Raw genomic sequence first — 20,594 nt, forward strand, 5'->3', positions numbered from 1 at the left:
GAACGCACCGGCGCACCTCACTAGCTCACCTTTGTCTCCCTCATACTGCACACCGTAGCATGAATCAATATCCAGCGGCATCAGCTGTAACTGAGCCTGCCGGTGTGGTCAGTGTGTGGGGGAGAGGGTGTGGAGGTGATGGGCTCACCTCAGTGAAGAACACAGAGAGAATGACCAGGCTGATCCAGTGGATGATGCAGGCAAACTGGAACGCGTTGTTAACTGGGGGAGACAGTACAGCATAGATGCACTTTAGATATGAAACATTTACTCGAGGTTCAGCTATTAGGGACATACAGTGCACACACACACACACACACAGGCACAGGCATAACCCCCCCCCCCCACACACACACACACACACTGAGACAGGCAAAGGCATACCCCCCCACACACACTGCTATACAGACATAGTCACATGCACGCGCACACACACGTCGGTCTAACTGCTTGTCTATTCATCAGCCTAATTGTGGACAGCTTTGTACTGCAGTGGGCCTGTCAGCTGAGGCATTTCTCTTCACGCTCCACCTCCCCTCCCATCTGTCTTTGTTTGCTGTGTTCACTGATCTGTCCATCAGTCCATTCATCTTCCTACATTCTTTCCTCCACAAATCCACCAGCCATCCCCTATCTCCTCATTTATGTTGTCCCCTGCTCTCCCTCTATGCATTTGTCTTACTTCCCTTCTAAGCGTCTCTGCAATCTGTCTCATGGGAACTGGTAACGGCTCGAATGCATTTAGATACATCTACAATGACATGTAGCCCAGCCAGGCCACCATCCTTCACTCAAGCTTCTGACATCATGAAGGTCGTGACACCTGACCTTTTACCCATGATAGATGAGGACACCTCCCCAGTGGCAGGTAATGCAGATGAGGTCATGGCATCTAGCCTGGCATTTAGACCACCTGACACACTGTGAATACTAAACGAGCCTGATTTATTCCTCAGGCTATGGGGGTGGGGGGGGGGGGGGATCATAGCAGGGGAGGCCAGTGGAGGTAGAAATCAGAGGATGGGGGGCTCCTTGTACTGCAATGAACATAATGAGGAATGGTGTCAAACACAAGTGTGCTAGCAGGTTACATGTGCTAGCAAAAGACAGTGGGAGTGGTCGCTCATGAACGGGAAATCCAGGTGTACAGTAGGAGGTGGATGAGAGGGTTGGTCTCCAGTCTCCAGCGCCACTCACACTGCAGCAGCTTGGTGTCGATGAGCAGCTCCAGGGCCAGTAGCACCACCACCAGGATCACACAGGCCACCAGGAAGCAGTTGAAGCCTGCGCTGAGCAGACACACCTGCCACAGGGCTGCCCTCCTCCCACAGCACGGCTTCAGCCAGTTAGACCTGACCACAGAGAGAGAGAGAGGGGGGGGGGGGGGGGGGAGAGAAGCTATTTTTACTTAGCTTACCACATGATGTGTGTACGTGAATGGATCAGTGGGGGGAGTGTGTCACTACTGGTCCTGTTAAACCACATCTGTCTGAAGGTAGAGGGAGAGAGGGAGAGGGGGGGGGCGATTCTCTGTAACACTGACAGAGTAGGAGTATGGGGATAGAAATATGACTGGCAATGCACCGAATCAAATACATAAATAAAACTGGAAATGTTGGCAAATAGAGAGAAATGTCAGGAAATGCAAATCGGTTAAGGGAATGTAGTCAACCTTGGAAGTTTGTCTCTGATTTATCTCTGTACTGTCCTTGAGAAGTGGCGTTGTAGATCAAATGGATTTGAGTTGGTGCTCTACTGCATGTATGTCAGCAGAGGGCACCGTTCTATGTTAGCATAAATACACACAACACCACTGAACATACCAACGTTCACATCCATTCCACACTGCTAAAGATAATGAAATATCGGTTTATGGTTTCGTAATACACGTTAACCTCTCTGTAGAACTTGATCATATATTGAACTCAATCGGCATTTGATAGACGGACTGATAGACAGCTAGATGCGGTTTTTGATAGACTGACTGATAGACAGCTGGATGTGTTTCTGGTTGATTATACTGTATGTGGTCTAATTCTGCTCCTTCCAAATCTTGACTAATTGAGTTGCCCTGGTGGTGATCTCTTCCCTCCTGACCTTTATCATTTCCTCTCTTCCTTTATCCTCCTCTTCCCCCCTCTATTCTGTCCATGCACTCTCCTTCTGTTGCCAGATTTGGGTGGTGACGTGCGGTCAGGGGAGGCACATTTGGGACATGGCGCTGAGCAACAAACTGTCTATTTATGGATTTGACCCCATAAAATCCCAAAGTCCCACAAAAACAGAGAGAATATGTGCTCTAGAATGTTCCAGCTCGCCTCGTCATCACATGTCACCCCACATATCTGACAAAGCTTACAGACAACATGAAGAAGATTAAAAAAAAAACATAAAACGGCACCAAAAGATATATCAAATGTGCATATCTGACAAACACTTGTATGTTGAGGTCACAGAACTCTAACCACGATGTTGAATCTGTGTTGTATTATCTCTTTTATATTGACTGAGACTGAGCAGATATTCTGCAGCCTGCGCCTCTGTGCTGAAAGAGCCATGTCCCTCTGGGGGGAGAGACTTTAAGTTCTATTCTGTTCTTCAGTAGTTGTTGGATGTTCTACATCTATGCTGGCTGTGGGTTGCTGGCTGGCTTGCTCCGGCTGGCTAGCTGGGTGACTGGTTGACTGGCTGTCTGGCTGGCTGGTTGACCTCATGGTGTGGCTCTCACACCGTCACACTGGGACTGGGTCCACACCATCTGGACACCACAGCCTCCCTGTCCTCATCCACAGCCAAACAAGATGATTGCTTAACAGCACGATGATGATGATGCTTTCATCTGACGTCCCTGACAATGTGTACACCCTCATGGCTTTGCCTTTGCTCTGCTCTTCTAAGAGGGGGGCCGATGGGGTGGCCACAGGCGGGAATCATGGATATCACCTTTAGGCCTACATCTCATAATAAAAAATCCTATTTCAGTCAATGTACTGTATTGTACGCACTGCAATTACCCTGATGGACTAACCATAGCCTTTCTATGATCCCTTCTCCACATTTGCAATGCATTTCCATTAGTTTGGAGAGTAGTGTGTCCCTGGTGTGCTGGGGTCCTTGCTTGGCGGCTGTCATGTCTAACTTAAACCCATCCCGGTCTCTCTCCTCTGTGTCCCCTCCAATCAGAGACTGAGATCGAGAGTCTTCGCTCTGTGTCCCTCCAATGAGAGACTAGGACTGAGCGAGGGCTCCTGGGGATTTATGGTCAATAAATAATGACAAATCTCTACAAGGCAGACAGGGCTTTCCCCTCCTGTCACAACGAACTCTGCATTCCACACACAAAAAACGACTGGGATGTATCGAGCCACTGATGGAGAGGGCTAGGGATGGTGCCCTGGGTGTCTCAGAGGCCCGCTGGAAAGAAGTAACTTCTCTCAAAGACAGGGGTTTCTCATTGTCACCTGCAAGGGGAGGCTGGGCGGAGGTAGAAACCGGAGGACGGCTGTGTGTGGATACCATTCCTCATTCCGTTCCATGCATTACAATGAGCTTGTCCTCCGATTTCTGCCAACACCAGCCTCCCCAGGTCACCTCTCCGTGATAGAAGAAAGTTCACGGTCAACCTCCGTCTAACGTATAAAGACAGGAGAGGAAGGGAGTCGACTTCCATGCTTCAGAGAAGGCAGAGACAGAGAGGCAGTTATTTCAAAGGCACTTGTGCCAAAAACGGGATGGAGCGAGGCCAGGGGTGGAAGAGACAGAGAGAGAGGGGGAGAGAGAGAGAGAGAGAGACAGAGAGACAGAGAGCGAAGGAAAGAGGGAGAGAGAGAGGGATAGAGACAGAGAGCGAAGGAAAGAGAGAGAGAGAGAGAGAGAGAGAAAGACAGAGAGCGAAAGAAAGAGAGAGGGAGAGAGAAAGAGAGAGAGAGTGGAAGAGGCATAGTGAGAGGAGGCAGTTTGTGGCTACAGCTGGACCTCCGGTGAAGGACTCCATATCCTGTCCACCTAGTGCCAAGGTCAGCAGAGGGGCTGGAGAGGAGCTCTGCCAGGGGCTAACTGGCACATTCTACCCTCTGCAGCACTGCCAGTCACTCTGAGCCATGCTATGCCAACAGATTAGGAGCTCAACACCTGAGGTGAAAGGCTTGGGTTGGGTATGTCTGCATCAGAGGAGGCTGGTGGAGGTAGAAATCGTAGCGTAGCACACTAAGGCACACACCATATTATCGCAAGGTCCCTGGTTCGATTCTGACCATCGACATATCCTGCATGTCATCCTTCCTGTCAATCTCTACTGTCTCTCTCCAATAAAGCAGAAATCGCCTAAAAACACATACGGCCTCAATGGAATGGAATGAGGAATGGTTTCACTGTCAAACATTCCATTCCATGCATTACAATGAACCTGTGCTGGATTTCTACCTACACAAGCCTCCTCTGGTCTGCATAGAAAATACAGATTATTTCAGAGGAATAATTATGTCTAGGGCCATTAGGTAAACACTAGACCTCGCTCTCTAAGACACCTCTGGAGTAAAAAGTGTAACTTAAGGTAAATGGTTTCATAATTCATTTAAACTCCTTCACTCCAGAAGGGTCGGAGAAGATATTAATTTAATAAAACCGTAAAGCAAAACCCAGTTGAAATAGAATGCCTATGATGGATTGCCTGAAGCTCAGAAACTTAATATTGGGGAAATCACTTTAAACCCTGAGCACTGAAGACCTGAAGTATTTATGAGGAAGTGAAACCACCAGTGGTGAGAGAGGGAAATAACCTCACTTCCAGCAGGTCATGGGCGGTTCAGACAGAACAGGGAACCTCATGTATCTCTATAAGATCCTACACACACACACACACACACACACACACACACACACACACACACACACACGCACACGCACACGCACACAAACACACGCACGCACATGCACACACACACACGCACACACACTCGCACTCGCACACACACACAGACACACACCCACACACACACCATTATGGATGTAGGGCATGGAGGACATGAGAGCTGGGTAGCGCTGTGTTCTGTGGACAGATTTAGTTTATCAAGGCAGCCGGAGCTAGCTGCAGCAGTAATACAACCAGGGGAGATTGAACTGTGTCAGACAGGGCGATGGAAGAAGAGGATTAAACCATGAGACTGATCAATAGTGGCCAGAGATGGAGGAGGAACTGCTGTACAGTACACGACAGCAGGTGATACAGAGTGGACAGAGACATCAGATAGAGCAGGTGTCTGACCACACTGCTGGTGACCCATCACTCTCGCTCCACAGGGCGGCCAGGGCTGGGCTTGGCTCTGGCCCCAGACAGCCTCACTGAAAAGAGCCTATCTGGTAAAGAATGCTTTCATTTACAGCAAGCCTAGGATTAAAGACAATGTTAAGTCATTAGGCATGATTTGCACAGCAATGAAGACAAACAAAGGGGATGTGTGTGCGCTGTTCTGCCGTTTGTGCGTGTGTGTGTGTGTGTGTGTGTGTGTGTGTGTGTGTGTGTGTATGTGTGTGTCTGTGCGCTTCCAAGAGGATTGTAGCATCCAGCAAACAGTACTATACTTTATAAACTAACATCCGAAAACTAAAGCTGCCCACAGTTGATTGAATGAAGGGGTATTGATTTGGAACACAAGTGACACTCCACTGACACTGCACTCTTGCACTATACACTTTACTACACTTTACTACACTTTACTACACTTTACTTACTACCTACTGCTGCTACAATAACTCAGTATATTCTGTATGTTTTTATTTGACTGTACTGACTGTTATTTACTGTTACTACTTTTAGCGCTTATGTTTATGTTTATTTTGTATACTTATTACACTGTATACTGTATATTGCTGATGTTGATTGTTGTTGTAGAGATGCTCTGCCTTAAGCATTTTGTTGCATTGTATTCTTGTTTATGATGTAATGACAAATAAACGAGGCACTTACAGAAAGAAATGATAGGGGAGAAAAAGCCCAAGATCCAACAATAGCAGCAACGGTACACAACACTCCGTCAACCTGCTTTAGATATTGATCCCATACACTCACTGGGGGAAATGGCATCAAATGCCACACTTTATGGAGCCATAACACAGTCACCTCAACTGTTCCCTCGAAGCCAAACTGTGAAAGTATGAAAAGGCCTAAATAGGAGAGCACAGAACAGGGTCCACTGTGCCAATGTTCTGAATAATTGATCAGAGCTCTTGATTGATGTCTCAATTGCACATTTACACCGGAGCGAGACTGCCTCCTGAAAAACTCTAACGCATTAGGAATCAGACCTAAAGCAGCAGCAAACAATTGATTCCACAAAATCAATTATGCCGTAAGTCTGTGAAAAATGGATTTGGCCAGCCCAGCTCTGTGGTTCTCTACATGGCCCTGGCTTTTTCCTGATCGCTATGCCGGACCGAACTTCCAATCTCTAGCAACTCAGCAAGAATAAGGTTTTTAAAAAAGGGACCTTTTTTTGTCCTGTTTTCAAATCAAGGAGTAGCGATACAGTCTATAGGTCTATAGGGTCATTTAAGGTAAGGTAGATGCAAGATATGTACTGTATATCTCGCCGGCAATATTAAGTGATTGTAAAACCCACTCACCAAGGCAATCTAATCTCTTTCGCTGTATGAGAACTACATGGCTCGGTTTCCTTCCATGTTTAAACTCAAACCAATTCACACCAATCTGCTGAGCTCAGCAGGCATGGGCAGAGGAAAATAGACAAAAACTGTGAGGCTGCGGGCTACAGAACAGTTGAGTTTCTTTCAGGCTGTAAAGGCTTCTTGCTCTCTTCTCCAGACATACTGCATGACTACTTCCTATGAAATCCATCATTATGCACTAAGTATACACTTTTTGCTGGTGCCCCAAAAAAGCAAAGGTAGTGTTCCCCCCCCCCCCACAAAAAAAGCTAAGGCAAGCAATTGCGTTCAATTGTTGGAATATCAAGACAAATGTCAAAACGTGCTAAATCATCCCTCCCGTTGATCACTGCTGAATCATCTTTCTATGATGTCACCACAGCCAATAGAAGAAAGGCCCCACAATTGGAAAATCAACTAAAGCACTAAATATGCTGAATATGGCTTCTGCTGTTGTTATCACAGATAATCAGTTTTACATTTGAGAGGTTTTGTATCTCCTTACCATTCATCACACCCGTGCCTGGGGAATAGGCAAACACTTTACAGGGATTTATTACTTTATACAATTAAAAGTAGTCATCAATTTTAGGAATATAGGGGCCAATATGCAAACGTTTATTCCTCCTTCGCTAACATATCATGGTGCCATCATGGCTTGCAAAGCTATGACTTGAGGCAGAAACAAAATCAAATTGCCATTGTAACCTAGAGTCTCTATTAAAGGTAACAGTATACATCCTTCCCATTCTCATTGAACACCTAAACCATGGCATACAGTGAATGTAACTGCCAAAAGGGATTCAGGCTGGTCTTTGCCAGAGAAATGGGCTTTTAATACAAGACAAATGGAGATGGATCGGCCTACATCTTCAGAGCAGCAGGCAAGCTGTTCCTGATAAATGGGTTTTCACCAGGACACTTGATCTCTCTCGCTCTCACCCCAAAAAGCAATCTCACACTTTGCATGTCTGTGAATATTAACAAACCCTCAAACCCTGCCCTCAAATGTCATCCATTGTGTGGCATGTGGTACCGGGCTGCAGAGCCAATTTGATGGAGAGGACTGTTCCTCTGTGTGTTGGAAATCGAGTCAGAGACGAGAAAAGGGAGAAAACCCCTTTCAGAAATCCATCAACAGAGACGAGGTAGAGTATGGCTCTGGACTCTGAGGGCCCGTGGAATATTATCTCTGCCAAGATTCCTACTAAAGTCAGATAAATGGATTCAGCGCTGTATTCTGAAGGCTTACGTTTTGTCATGTTCATGTCTCACTCAAATCTTAATTCTAACCTATAATGAAAAGAACAGTTTAGCGCATCAGCGAATGCATTGTGTTAGGTGGAAGTCATTTCTCAGCAGTTGCAGGATAAGTAGCAGGAGGACCTGATCCCAGCAGGGCACTCAGAGCACTCTTGAGTAGAGTAATGTAATCAATCTACCCTGCCCTGGCCATATACTTATCTAATATACTACTTCTATATGCTACTTCTCACCATAACACTGTATCAGACCCTGTGCCCTTCGCCTCAAATGGAGCCACCCCCCCCCACCCCGCCCAGCTTTGTGAATGGCCGCATGGTAGCAGGGGTCCCTCCCTCCTCCTCGCTCTCCTCCAGTCACAGCAGCAGGTTGACCCAGATGAACCATCTGTCGATGCTGTGGCGCATCACACTTCTCACACTGGCCCCGTGGAGATCAGTAGCATATGTTGCTGTTTCCTCTGCTGGGGGGGGGGGGGGGGGGTGGCGTCATGGCAGGCTGATCCAGGAGATGGTACTGTAGGCCTAACACGGGCCCAGTGTGGAAGGTGGGGCCCATGGGTCTCTCTCAGAGTGGGGGCCAGGCCTGAGAGCAGCGCTGGAAGGGGTTTGGAAGGTCAACCTCCCAGGAGGTCACCCAGGAGGGAGCCACTCTCACTAATTCACTCTAATGCTGCAGCATCAACCTATCTGCCATACCGTAAGATCACGACACATAATCCAGATATATACACACACACACACACACACACACACATACACTCTAACTCTAGTGTGTGTGTGTGTGTATATATAAACTCTAAAGTGCCTGTAATGAATATCATGTCCCATCAACCCGCTATCCAAGTCATACGCATGAGAAGGTCTATGACAAATGTCCCCCATCCCACCCCTGAGTCCTTGGGCTGAGATCTGTCTGCCGTGATCTATGTTGTATGGTTAGAAATGACACAGTCCTCCTATTGTGAAGGATGCTGCAGCCTCTGAAGCTGAACGTCACCACATGACAAAGGCAGGCGCAGAGGCCAAACGGAGGAGATGACAGTGGCCAGAGAGGCAGCAGAAGGCACTCACAGATCTGAGAACCCTGCCACACACCACCCTGGTCTCTACTTCTAGCATGTTCCCGGGCAAAGACGATACAGCCAAATGTCTATTAATAACCCTCACAGAGGAGAGCTCACCACTGCACTGAATCTGCTGCTCGTACTGCATGTGCCCCCTGTAGTCCGTAAGAACATCCACCTCCTACATACTCGCCCACGTCTGCTGATAGCAACGCTAGCTACTGTATGGGAGGCTACAACGCAAGCAAGTCCAGATGTATTCCAAGTCTCTACTTTGTATCTCTTCTATTTTACAGATACAAAGTGTCCTAAACCAAGCCTTGTGCTCCTTTCAGTGGTAATGAGCCTTATCCTGAGATATTTTTCTAAATCCTCACCATATTGAACCCCTAACCGTATCACATATTAGCTGCTACACCAAGTCATGGCCTTCAACTTTGATTTAACACATTATCCCCAAAGTTGTTCGCATACTGATTGTAAATGCGTTCAATTTAACAACCGATGTATGATATGATCCTGCTTATTTACCATATTTAGACAATTTGTATTTGGTCAAATGAACTACCGGTAGTATCAGTCCCAGCCTGCTTCTGTCTCTGCTAGGTACTGGGTAAGGAAATGTCAGCCTGCTGTACAGAGACATTCTGAGAATGTATGTCATGTTGGGTTTTGAGGACAGCAAATCTTACATGGAAATCTAAGAACAAAAACATGACAGTATCAGGAAACGTTGATCAAATGTGATGTAGAACTCTTACATAAGCTGTCGCTGTCACATGCTAAATACTACACCGACAATGACATTTATTAGGCTCTACATCAAAAGTAAACAACATACATTTATTTTGAAGAGCCTGCTTGTATTTAGACAAGATATTAATAGTTAAAGAACAGAATGTGCAGACGTGTTTGAACAAACCATGCATTATAAATAAAAACAAACACACAGAATGTGCTTTCGCTCCGTCATTAGGGGCCACTGACGACTTCAATTAAGGTAATGAATGACAGCATGCAATACCAACCTAGTTGTGTGTCATTCTTCCAATGCTACAGACATGACTCACAAAGGAAAGGAGAACCTGGGAGGCGTCTGCATAGCTGCTGCTGTTTCTATGAATGCTTCCAATGATTACAGAGACATGGGGCCACAGCGATACTCTTCTGATGACGAGTCCGTCTTGGAATGCCTGTGGTTTGGAAATCAGGAATTCCAATCTAAAAAGCTCAATGAACATACCAGGCCTCCCACTTCACTGGCACCGTTGACGCCTCCCATTATGTTGATGGGGGGGGGGGGGGGGGGAATGGATAACAGTAAGGTGACCAGACTTTTGAGAGCAAAACTGGAGGCGTCTGGTCAGCGAGTATTTTCGAGACATTGAAGGTAAATATCATTAAAATAGATAGATAGATAGGAACTTTATTGATCCCTGAGGGGGAAATGAAGGTGTTACAGCAGCTCACATCACAAACAACAACAACAAAATAAAGTGATAATAGAATAATAAAATAAAATAGACATATGAAACATTATATACAGTAAGAACAGTCCAGTATGATTTAACATCCCCCAGCCTGACTCTGATCACCCCCATCGAGCCAGCCGGAGGAGGAGTTGTACTTATTGCTGTCTTATTGCGGCAGGCAGAATAGTGCAACGTGGTTGTAATCATCTGTTGCTAAAGGAGCTTCTCTGCTCTGCCACAGAGTCATTTAGGGAATGGGAGGGATTGTCCAGGTTGGCCAGGAGTTTGGTCCTCATCCTCGTATTGGCCACCTTCTCCACAGTGTCCAGGGTGACATTGAAGCTTGTTCAGCCTCTTGGTGTCACCTTCCTTGATGAAAATCAAGAAAGTCATCAAACTTTCCCCTTTCTCAAAACAAAAAGCTAATTCAGCTGTGGACTGGGGTGGAATAGTGTGACTTCTGAAATCCCTTAGGGACACACCCTGACATCCAGTGACTTTGCCACAGCCCTGTGTGTACTCCCATGGCACCAGAGAGTCATATGGTCCCTATCTCCAGAGAGTACCCGGAGTGATGATGACTGCAGCGTCGCCAGGTCCTGCCCTCTGTGGTCTGGAGGTGTGTGTGTGTGTGTGTGTGTGTGTGTGTGTGTGTGGGACTGAGACCGGGACCGGGACTGAGACTGTGACCCATCTGTCCCCTTGTGAGTCCCACAGAGGCACGGGGGCCCCATCCAGGCCAATCCTGGCCCGGGAGTGGTGGGGTCCGCTGACAAGACCCGGGCTTGGATGGAGTGATGCCCGGATGGTCTAATTTAGCTTATGCTGTTTGTCTACTTTCACTGCATGGACGAGAGCGCAGCGCAGCGCCAAGGGCCTGTGAGTCACGCTTCCTCCGAGTGGCAACAACACAGGCTACAGGGGCGCTCTGAGAGGAGTGTGTAAGCGTGCTCACTCTGCCTGCAGCGCACCGATACGGCCATGTGAGGAAAAACCAGCCAGGACAAGCAGACCCATGGACAGAGACAACATGGCCACCAATGCCTGACATTTCAAGAACAATATGGTGCTAACAACAGTCTTGGTCTCCAGCCAAAAGTCTACTTTGCAGGGAGCAGTCTGTTTTTAGCAAAGAGAAATGCTGGGTCACTGAGCCAAATTATACAGGCTCACACCGGCGATGTCAGTTAATGCCTTTACAATGTTACAATAGGATGGCATTAAGGAATACAGAACCACGTCACGTCAGAAGATGCCAAACCACTATTATCGAGAGGTGAATATGAGCCATTCAATATCATGTCAGGTGTAATTACCATGAGCAATAACTAGCATTAAAGACAATGAAGGCAGACATTTCCTCTGTCAGGGTAGATTACGGATTGTGCTCAGCTCTGTTTCAATTACGGTACAATTAACAAACAAGGAAAAGGGGGAAAGGGGTCTGTAACAGCATTCATGTGTTGAGCATTTCATAGAAAACCAATTCATGTCGAAAATAATGATGATGAATGAATGGTATAAAACGGTGTGTGTTTGTGTCCAGCCAGCCTACCCCTCTCTGTTGTCCTCCTCGTCCAGGTTGGAGATGAGCTGGGAGCCTGCCAGGGAGATGTCCAGGGCAGCCAGGGGCAGGTCTCTGTAGGCCAAGCCGACCAGCTGGACTGGAGCCACATATTGGTTGTCCTCCTCCACCTGCTGGGAGATGACCTCCAGATCTGATGCTCCGGCCTGTGGAGGAGCCCTGTTGAGCAGACAGCAACACACGCGCACACACACACACACACACACACACGCGCGCAAACACACACTCACACACGCACACACACACACACAAACACAAACACACACACGCACACACACACGCACACGCGCACACACACACACACACACACACACACACACACACACACACACACACACACACACACACCAGGAGCACTAGCATTAGGCCCCAACAGTGTAGTAGGGCCCAACAGTCTGCTGTAAACACATACTCAACAAAGCAGTGGATCCAAATGGAGGTGTCACGGTGCAATGTAATCTCAGTGTTTGGCCTTACACTGGTCAAAGACAAAGGCTAGAATACAAAGGCAGTCGACCAAATAATGAACACATTCATTACAGCATATTCACTGGGAGATATATAGTGGTGAAAATAATTTATTACAGCCTACTTTGTGGTATGAAGGGGTTGTACAAACACCATACTTCATCAAAATATGAGTCACAGAGATCATTCATGACAATGGTCTTTCCTTTTTGAAAGAGGCCGAGCTGAATACGCAGGGAAAAGATGCTGAAACCTCATTATTGAGTTCTGCAAACTGACCGAAATATGTATTTTGTGAGAACATAATGAAATGGTAGAACTTTGCCATTAGAGAATATGTGAACAATCCATCTACATAAGGCTGCAGAGCAAACAATGACGTTATCTAATTTTCACATAATCTGAAACACTAGAAGCCCCCCTGTCTCATCCCGTCCCCTCCCCACAGACAGGCAAAGGCATACACACACACTGCAACACATGCACAGACACACTCACACACTCACACACACACACACACACACACACACACACACACAGAAACACACACACACTGCGACACATGCACAGACACATTCACTCACACACACGCACACACACACACACACACACACACACGCACACACACACTGCGACACATGCACAGACACACAGACACAGACACACACACACACAGCAACACACACACACACACACACACACACACACACACACACACACACACACACACACACACACACACACACACACACACACACACACACAGCTCTGCCAATAAGAGATGAGGAGAGGTCAAACCAAGAGCGGCCTTGGCACCCATCCCAGGGCAGCCAACGTGAAGACATCAATAACCCCCGAGCTAAAGAGGAGAGGAGGGCATTGATTACAAGACAAGAGAGAAGACGAAGAGCCGTTCTGCTGCTGCTAGTGAGCCTGGACATCCTGGAGACGACAGCCAGGTGATATGTGGAGGTTAAACAGTGTTCCACCACCAAACTCGGTCAGCATTAGATCAGTCTGCAGACACACCTGCCTCTGAAATGTTAATGTAGTCAACCCCGGAGAGAAAGACATTTCTCTTTTTTCGTCAGTGACTTATGACTAATCCCTACTTAACATGCTTGCTTCAAAGGTTACATTCTTATCTTCATACTGTTGGTGTCCAGAGCCATTCCAGATACACTGTCTGACAGTGGGATACAATAATAGTGTGTACATCCTAACGACGTTCACCTCATTGTGTCTGTCACGACAGAGGGCGTCCCATGACATGCTGAGTACACATGATCGCTGGACGTGTTTGCTTTAGGGAAGTACAGCGCGCCCTCATCCTCGCAAACTCAGCAGGAAGAGCGTGTGCATTCCGTTGTTATCTGTGTAACATGGCACCTCTTTTTCCGGATGGCAAAAAAAGGACACTAATCACTCATGACAAACACAAACTGTTCCGTGCATCAAAATCCCATTTCCAAACCATGCCAGACCAAGCCAATAGGCGGGTCAGCGGCTGGCTGCCTTCCTGGTGGAGGGGGATGATGGCCGGCCGCTGCTGTTTCAACACTCTGCTCTCTTCCACAAGGCAGGCAAGGTCAGCCAGCACGCCCAAAGGCGAGGAATCTTTTCAGAGGCATGTAATATTAGCAAACGCAAAGGTTAACATAGGGCATGCATGGCTCGGGGAGGTCCGCCACCCACACCAAGGGTCACAGCAGTGAGGGTGAATAACACACCCAGGGACCAGACTCTTCTGAGTGGCCTTTGTAGGAAAGACCTGGTTTGGGACATCATGAGTTGTTTTTATATGAGTTGGTTAATTGGAACCTTTATCGTACCTTAACCTTACCTTACCCTCAACATCACCTTTACGGTACCTTAATCATCTGCATTCCTCTTGGGACATAAGGCCACATAGACAGTTCAACAAAAGTCTGATCTTTTGGTGGTAGTCTACTGAACTCATGGTGCAATGAATATTTCATAATGCACGTAATACAGGGAAATACTGGTTTTCTTTGGGATGTTTGTCGAATTCAAGTGTTCTTGCAATTAACAATCCGTGTGAATGCTCTGTTTTTCCCCACAGCGGTTTTGAAACTAGCTTTGTCTTTTTAAGGAGGACCATTTCCTCCTGGAATGTAATCATTGCCAAGGATTGACTCCCACAGCATTACAGCCGTCCGTGGCTCTGCCCCCAGTGTTTTTACACAGCCCAGCCATAAATCACCACACATCGATCAATAGAAATATAAAAATAAAATACCCTGCTGGGACCGCAGCCTTCCAGGTCCAACTCATTGCCTCAGAAAGTGGATGACATTTTTATGCTGTCTAACACAATGTTGTCCAAGAAGAAAAGCTAAGAAATTCAGAAACCATTCAGAGGAGGGGGCGGTCATATCCCTCGCTGATAATTCAATGATTAATCCATATGATTATTAATGGGGGTAATTTCATGAATATGGAAGTCTGGAAGCATTTACATCAATCTGAGCTAAAGCAGTTTCCTTTTACTTAATATAGTGTATGAACAAATTCTTGTCTAGTTTGGTCAGTGTACTTTAAATTAAACTCATTTGTAATCTACACCTCCCAGAGTTTACTGCAGTCTGCTATAGGAGGGGTTCTCAAACTGCATCAACCTCTCAAATACTGTTGAGCTCAACAGAATATGAAACTGATTTAAATATGTTTGCGCTGAATCTCATGAACATAAAATTTGGCATTTTGCAGGCTTGTTCAATTTCATGTAGAGGCAATGCATATACTTCTGCCCTGCAATAAATAGCTTTTCATTTCTCACCCCTTAAAAGTTTTATATAACATGAATTGCATGGCAAAATGCACACCTTCGAAAAGATTACTCACTCACTGGCAATGAGACAAAATAGTGGGGTGGTTAGAGGCCATGTTTTAAAGAAATCATGCCTTTTGTGATAAAAGCACCACATTTTAGAGCAAGGGCAGAGCAAGGGCAGGTCTAAAGGAGCATTTTTAGCAATCGGGCCATTTTCAAAATGGCTGCTAATATCGCTTTGGGGCCAAGACCACACTCATTTTGAATGGCCATACCTGAATAGATCATTGGTGCAGTAAGACCAATAATGGTTTATAATGTTTGTAGGAGTGTAGAGAACACAAACATATGACAAAATTGTGCCAGGTATGTGTGCCCTTTAAATGGTTTGCAGAAATGTGACAGAAAAGTGAAAACTGTCAACTGTTATTTCATCCTTAGTTTAAATATTTGACTGTTCTAGGCCACAAAGCGGTGGTTACACAGGAAACACAAAGGAAACTCAAAGAGACATGCATGTTACATGGAGTCACTAAACATTTCATATATAATGGGATTAGGAAGTACTTGATACTGCATTATTAAACTGTGATGAAAAATGTACCAAAATCGAATTTCTACCTGCACTCTGCATTTTAATAATTGCCCAAAGAGCTCTGCAACTCCTTCGCACAAATACCCCCCCCCCCCCACCCTCATGAACATATTTTTTCTGAATAAACCAATAAGTCATATTTGCTCACATTTTCATTTGCACTGTCAGTGCTCTCACTCTAAAATGCAATCATGCATTCCTGTCACTTCATGGGATTGCTGCTTCAGCATGGCCTCATGTTATGTAGAGGGCATCCGTATTATTGTCTTTCTGTGTGCTCACCCCCACAGTGTTTCTGGCCAACTGTCTACAACCCTGTCACACTGTCTCACCCAATAAGCCTGGAAGCCTGCTTGGCTGTTCCTCAATGCACAGCAATTCAGTGCTCTGACATCATCAGGAAAGCAGGACCAACGTTCCAAATCATTGGCTTGGATACGAGCCAGAGGTTCAGACACCGGCCCTGACTCAGCCCATTGATACAACAGCATGTTTGTAAAGTCCCATCTTTTCAGTAATGTCCACTCTTTTAAGGACTATTGGGGGGGGGGGGAATCGATGTCAGCCTGTGCCATACAAACAGTGCATATAGGGATATTTTGTGGGGATATTTTTCAGAAATTCTTGATTCTTGGAGCGTCAACTTGCGAGCGACATTCTATCACTCGGTAAGGTCGCTCTCTAAAATTAAAGTGAAAATAGGGTACAGCTGTAAAAACCATCACGTCCTGTCCAAGTCATGGACACCTCAATTAGCAGAGAGGGAAGAAGCCTGTACACAGCGAGATCTCACACTCGGCACACACCCCTGGAACATCTGTCACACCTCCACTACCAGCTGCCACAGAGAGCAGTCAAGCAACAAGCTATCACACTCACTTAGCTGGGCCTGTACAGTGCCTCGTATACAGTAGCGAGCAATGATATCAATACTAATATACTAATGCTCTATATCAATAAAGCACACTACTATTTTATGGAGAATAAAGTCAATGTTAATGACAGACTATATGATATGACATATTATTCTGCTGGATCGCTAGACGGCATAGCCTCAGTTTGGAGCTTAACCCTTTTGGATATCCACATGTTTCAAGGAGGAGTGTGGATTGTTTCGGAGAAGAACAAAGCCACTGAGCTATCACAGGATGGACAGTTTTAAATCAGGGTATTGACACCAGTGCTGTATTCCTGACAAATGCTGTTGATCGTAGCAGCCTATTGCTCCAGTGAATATCCCATAGGGACATATGGTTGGATGCCCCGGATACAACTGCCGACAAAACAAATGCATAAGGTTATGTAATACCATGTAACACACCGCTAACCTTCTACAGTACATCTGCAGGGGATTTAAAACATCATATTTGTGAGCTAAACATGGAGGTTTGAGGGTAGAACGGTGACCTGCTAATCAGCAGACTTTATCCTAACGAGACAAGAGGGGCATCATTACCCAGAGAAACTAACCTCTCTGGTCACGTGACCAGAGAGGTTAGTTACAGTAAATGTTAGCTGACCTGTTTCAAACACACAGGCCTCCTCGGGGGTGTGTGGCGTACTCCCTTTTGTGCTGCTGAATGGAATGAAATGTACAAACGACTCTGAATAAGGCCCGGAGAGAGAGCACAGCCTTACCACGTATAAAAGCACGTGCCGACCACAATTGTTACAGGGTCATTTGAAGTATACTAGTGTAGACCATCTGCACTAAGAGGAGCCTACAGCTACGGTCGTTTATTCAATATAATTTCAGGTGGAAATGATATTATTGGATGACGATCGAGAAAAAAAAAGGCTATTCAGTTCTTTCTTCTTTTTGTCAGTTAATTTCCCTCACTGGTTTTGCGTAATCAATAACATACAGTAACTGCATTTTGAATCACTTTTGTAAAATAATATGGAGAGATACAATGCTTTTACAACTTTAACATAATATGATTGTAATATTATTCAATTCAAAATTGAGTATGAAATATTCTAAGAACTAGCCCATGCACACGGGGGTGCTATTCTGAGTAGCTTCTCTTTCTCCCATTCACTCTGTTTCACTCTGTCTCCTGATAGCTCTAAGTAGGACCAGGAATATACCACCGGGAGGGAGGACGGAGGTAGAGCAGTGGACACTGGTGGAGGCAGAAATCAAAGTGCGGGCTGATTGTAATGCATAGAATGGAATGAGGAATGGTATCAAACACGCTAATTCCATTCCATGCATTACAATGAGCCCGTCCTCGGATTTCTACCTCCACCAGCCAGTGTGTGATTTACAGTGCTGTCTACAACGAGTAGATGAATGGTGAAAATAGCTCCACAGACATCCCACTGCATGAGGATTTCCCATCTGTGATTTCACCAGGGTGTCATGGACCAACTGCAATAATTCACGCCTCTGCATTCAAAAAAGACATATCACATCAGAATGCTTTTTGTCACTAAAGTTGCCAAAACATTTTCCCCACAACATTTTCTGTCAAATGAGCACCATTTGGAAATGATCATTTGGTCATGGTAATCTCATAATGTCCACACTGAAGCCAGTTAGAGATCTCTGTAGGACTGCAGTCCTGCGCCTTTAAACAGAAGATGCAGTTGATTGAACCAATTCCGCATTCACCCCCCCACCTCACGCCCTTCATCCCCCTCCCCTTCCCTTGGCCAGAGCCTGTACTGTCATCAGGATGCAATGGCTGTCGAGGGGACCACACACAGAGTAATTATTAATAAGAGAAGATGACAAGTGAACCACCTTCCTGCATGCTAAAAGATGCCAGGAGACTGTTGGCCGTTCTCCTGGAGTGCCTAGCTAAGACAAACTCTGCTCCCCTGCTGATCCATGCTCAAAGTCATTGGCTGGAAGGGCATGAGGATATGAACAGGTGCTGCGTGTGTGTGTGTGTGTGTGTGTGTGTATGTGTGTGTGTGTGTGTGTGTGTGTGTGTGTGTGTGTGTGTGTGTGTGTGTGCGTGCGTGGAGAGATTGAAGCTTTGACAAATACACATGACATTGGATTGAGAGGTTGCAATCTGAGAGTTTAAAAAGACTGAAGACTGAAGACTGAAATCTGTGACTGACATTTGGTAATGTGGCCAGTTGGTGTTTTACTTACTGGGGGTTGCTCATGTTGCTGTCTTGTTACTATGAATGGATGTCCACGCGATATGACCCCAAATGTAGCACTTGATTTCGCCAGACAGTAGAGACTTGTTCATACTACGCCTATGAAAAAAAGATGAGAAAGAAATCAAGTAAGAAGTTTAGTTTACACACTCCCCATAACTATTCCCAGTCTGTGACAACTGTGAAGTTATCAGCAGTGACATACTAGTATGAAGTTCTCTCAATACAATCTCATTTATGATTCATGAATCTTTACAATGATATTGCTGCACCAAGAGCTTGTGGAGATGAACACAAAAAAATGAACTGATATTTGGCACAGACTAAACTCAATTCAAGATGTACAATTCTACATCTGCAATCATCCAATAGCTAATGAAAACCATAGATGTAGACCATAGAACACACATAATACAGTATCTCCCTCAGTATGTGCTCTGATCTGTTAGTCCCCTGGTTTTGACAGATTTAACTCTGCACCATTGAGAGTTAAATCTGAAACATCACATCACTTGCATAACAAGTAAGGCACAAGCTCTTTGTGCCATAGGAAATAGAACCATTGAAGTGTTTATTTCGATTACAGTCCATTCCAGCAACTCTACACAGAGTACACATGAGAGCAGACCATCTCTGGCTTTAACCAGACTGAATCACCAACACCTGAGTCTTTGAAAAGGTAGCCTATATAAATGCATAGACAACTGGATGCTCAACATTGTATGTACAAACTGAACCTCAATGTGCTATAGTGCCTCACTTTTAAAAAATCTGATAAAGTTGTCATCAGCAATTCAAACATATATCAGTAGCTGCATGGGCTGTAGAGGTCATTTACCCCGAGCCTCAATCATTTAAGCGCAGCGCAGCACAGAGAGGTTCATTTACAGAACGCTGTATGGAGTCAGGGTAGTGTGTGACAAACAAAGGGAAAAAACCTTCAGACACTGATGTGATGTATTTGGAGCTATAGCAGAGCAGAGTATAGCACAGCAGATTAAATGTCACTCAAGATTTATCAATTCAGGTCACTCAAGGGCTAGGGTGTGATATTGCATCACTGCATTGCTCAGTAAAAAGGGAGCTTGAAAACAATGCCTACCTATAGAAATATGTGGTCCCAACTGGTAATTGTGTTCTAAGACATCGCACTGGAAGTACTACGGTTATAGTAGGCTATGCAGGACTTCTGTCAATCAATTCAAGCTTATATTATGGAACAGACCATTCAAGGGCTAATTGACAAACGCCACCAGGCAAAAAGAGTCTTTGGGGGTAATTCCCATGGAGGGTCAGGTGGGAAATGTTATCATCAAACATTAATTGCTCTACATCCCCAGTTTCCCCAAGACGGGTCCACACATCAATTGTTGTCATAACAGAATAGTAGTTGTTTCTCATAGATAGTTAGACAAAAGTGTAGTAGTTTTACTCCCACATAGAGGCAACAATTACTTCATTTAAAACGTCTTCAGGAAATTACGACATAGGCTACAGCGCGGCAACCATTTCTTTCATTTATTGTCCAACCCCCTTCCCTTCCCTATCCTCACTTACTACAGCATCTG

The 20,594-nt window shown here is 45.6% G+C and overlaps 1 protein-coding gene across 1 annotated transcript in view; it reads right to left on the reverse strand.

The window, feature by feature from the left end:
• The window catches only part of tmem266 (transmembrane protein 266), a gene marked incomplete at both ends in the record, with an annotated part of 23,296 nt that extends 4,267 nt beyond the window's left edge, over positions 1-19,029 (reverse strand). The window contains 4 exons of the mRNA XM_083666424.1: positions 149-222; positions 1,198-1,352; positions 12,020-12,208; positions 19,016-19,029. Coding sequence (XP_083522550.1) covers positions 149-222; positions 1,198-1,352; positions 12,020-12,208; positions 19,016-19,029 — 432 coding nt within the window. The remainder of the gene's footprint in view (positions 1-148; positions 223-1,197; positions 1,353-12,019; positions 12,209-19,015) is intronic.
• Positions 19,030-20,594: the final 1,565 nt, after the last annotated feature.

The sequence above is a fragment of the Argentina silus genome (assembly GCF_951799395.1).
Source record: "Argentina silus genome assembly, chromosome: 3".
NCBI lineage: Eukaryota > Metazoa > Chordata > Actinopteri > Argentiniformes > Argentinidae > Argentina > Argentina silus.